The sequence below is a fragment of the Neomonachus schauinslandi genome, chromosome 9, assembly GCF_002201575.2.
Source record: "Neomonachus schauinslandi chromosome 9, ASM220157v2, whole genome shotgun sequence".
Taxonomy (NCBI): Eukaryota; Metazoa; Chordata; class Mammalia; order Carnivora; family Phocidae; genus Neomonachus; species Neomonachus schauinslandi.
In genome coordinates, this window is record NC_058411.1 from 115,135,734 (window position 1) to 115,138,670 (window position 2,937).

At 43.7% G+C, this 2,937-nt stretch overlaps 1 protein-coding gene across 2 annotated transcripts in view; it reads left to right on the forward strand.

Annotated features, from left to right (window-relative positions):
• TUBGCP5 (tubulin gamma complex associated protein 5) overlaps window positions 1-2,937 on the forward strand; it is a 119,307-nt gene that overhangs the window by 92,056 nt on the left and 24,314 nt on the right. For both annotated transcript variants that reach the window (XM_021680469.2, XM_044918445.1), the window contains exon 16: window positions 408-590. In XM_021680469.2, the coding sequence (XP_021536144.1) occupies window positions 408-590 (183 nt within the window). The remainder of the gene's footprint in view (window positions 1-407; window positions 591-2,937) is intronic.

Below are 2,937 nucleotides of genomic sequence, written 5' to 3' on the forward strand. Positions count from 1 at the left end.
TATATATATATATATATATATATATATATATATATATATATATATATGGTGCGAACTATTTTTTTTTTTTGATGCACAGAAAAAAAGATGGGCCAGAAATACCCCAAGTATTAACAGTAGAAATTCACTATGAATAGCGGGATTTGGACTAACTAGTTTGTTACACTTTGACTTTTCCCATCTTTCTACAATGTTATAGAAAAGTAATTTCTTTCTTTCTATTAAAGGCAACCATATACTATTTTTGTTATTTTAAAAGTCTTTAAAAGTTGTTAATGTTCCTGCTCTTTAGTAAATGTACAATGTAAACCTATTTCAAAATTAGTAGTGTACAAAAACTGGTACCGATCCAGAATTCTGTCTCATGAGTTTAAGATATTTCTGTCGCTTATTTTCTCTCCATTTAGGTTGGTTGAGTACTTGCAGGCCATGAGAAATTTTTTCTTAATGGAAGGTGGAGATACCATGTACGACTTCTATACATCAATTTTTGATAAAATAAGAGAAAAGGAAACCTGGCAGAATGTGTCTTTTCTTAATGTCCAGCTTCAAGAAGCAGTAGGACAACGTTATCCTGAAGATAGTTCACGGTAAAATATAAGAGGCACCTTTTTATTTTAAAATAATATAAAATAATCCATACGCAACAACTCTTCTATGAATTTTTACATATATTATTTAATCCTCACACTAACCCCATGAGTTATAATAATATTATTTTTCATATTAGAACACTGAGGCAGAAGATAACTGACTTGCCCACTAAGCAAAAGGAGATGATGAGATGGGGCCATATAGGCTGTCGGGGTTTCATGGCCTCCTTCACAGGACTGGAGTCAGTGCTAGCCACTGGGTGTGGCACCTCTCTGCTCCACTGGCCTTGCCCTCCAGCCAGCTATGCTGGTCTCCTTACATAGGAGTCTTAGGCGATGTTCTGAGACAGAGCAAAACCCTCAGGGCCTGCTGAGGCCTGAGCTCCAGGCTCACAGACCTTCACTTCCACTACATGCTGTTGGTCAAACCGAGTCACAGGTCAGCCCAGGTTCAGGGGTGGGAAATAGATTCCACCACTTAATGGACAGAGTTGCATCTTTTCAAACTGTTATATCATCCCTGGTGGTCTATTGGTTAGGGTTTGGCTCTCTCAAGCTGTTATGTCAGCTTATCCCCAACTGTGGAGCTAATCAACCTTGTCTCCATCAGTCTGCCTGCTGAACATTCAACTCACCCAGGTCTGTGGTTTGGTACTACCAAATCTTTGTGAAGCAGAGACTCATCTTCTACACTGCTTGGCAATTCTTTTATCCTGTTCTGTGTCCCTGCTTGGCTCTCTTACTTGGCTCCTTTTCTCGGCTCCCTCAGTGGTCCTTCAAAAATGGTAGTCATAATGAGGGATAAAAGATGGCAGAGGAGTAGGGGACCCAATTTCAACCAGTCCCCTGAATTGAGCTGGATATCTACCAGACCATTCTGAACACCCATGAAATCAGCCTGAGATGTAAGAAGATATATCTGGATCCCTACAAACAGAATATCTCTGGCAGTTGGTCTCAAGGTATGAAGTGGGGAGCCGTGATTCTGCGGGCAGATACCAGAAGATAAACGGAAGGGGGAGGGAGCTGCCATAGCACTGGAGCCAGGAAGGTGTAATAACACAGGGGCGCAAAAGCCTCCCATGCTGGGGAGACCGGTAGCAGTGGGGAAGGGACTTTAGGGCAGACCCACAGACTGAAACCTGGAGCTTCTGGGGAGCGTGTGCGAACCGGGGGAGGCTGGCGATTTTAGCAGCACAAAGGGCAGAGACGTGCCTGGACCTGGAAGCGAGGACCGGGAGTGCTGCAGTGGGGCGCACAACCCAGAACGATGCAGTTTTTTAGCAGCACAGACAGAAACAGAGACGGTATGGGCTGGAGAGATCAGTGAAGGTCAGACTGTGATCTCTCTGTTCTGAGACAGAGGTCTGTATACGGTTACTTGTGCTCTGACTCTCGGGGGGAGATGCAGAAAGCCACCAGAGAACAATAACCCCCCAAGCCTGGTTTTCACTGAGCACATTCCTCCTCCCCCACAGGGGGAGGGCAACTCTGCCCAACCAGGGTTGCCTGAAGAACAGTGCGGCAAGCCCCTCCCCCAGAAGACAGGCCAGAAAAACAAGAGGACAACAACCCTAAGGTCCCTATAAAACAGGTGCATCTTCCTTGGGTTGTGGTCAATAATGTGGACTCTGTACATTCCCTCAACCAGCCCCCAACAGAATGACTAAGAGGAGGAACCCCCAATGAAGAAAAGGATTAGAGACTAGGCCTCTGACACGGAACTAATGGATATAACCAAGATGTCAGAAATTGACTATAGAGCAACAATTATCAAGGCAGTATCTAGGCTTGAGAAAAATATTAACAACAATATAGAATCTCTTAAGTGCAGAAATGAAATCTAATCAGACCGAACTTAAAAATGCTATGAATGAAATGCAGTCTAAACTGGATACTCTGACACCAGGGTAAATGAGGCAGAAGAATGAATTAGTGGGCTAGAGGATAAGATGATAAAAAAGAAAGAAGAGGCGCCTGGGTGGCTCAGTCGGCTAAGCGACTGCCTTCGGCTCAGGTCATGATCCTGGAGTCCCGGGATCGAGTCCCGCATCGGGCTCCCTGCTCAGCAGGGAGTCTGCTTCTCCCTCTGACCCTCCCCCTTCTCATGCTCTCTCTATCTCATTCTCTCTTTCAAATAAATAAATAAAATCTTTAAAAAAAAAAAAAAAAAGAAAGAAACCCAGGAGGCATGGGAAAAACAAAACCCATGGAACCAAACTGAGAGAGATTAGAGACTCAATGAAATGTTCCAATATCAGAATTATTGGAATCTTTGAGGCGGTGGAGACAGGTCTTAGAAAATATATTTGAGCAAATCATAGATGAGAATTTCCCTAATCTG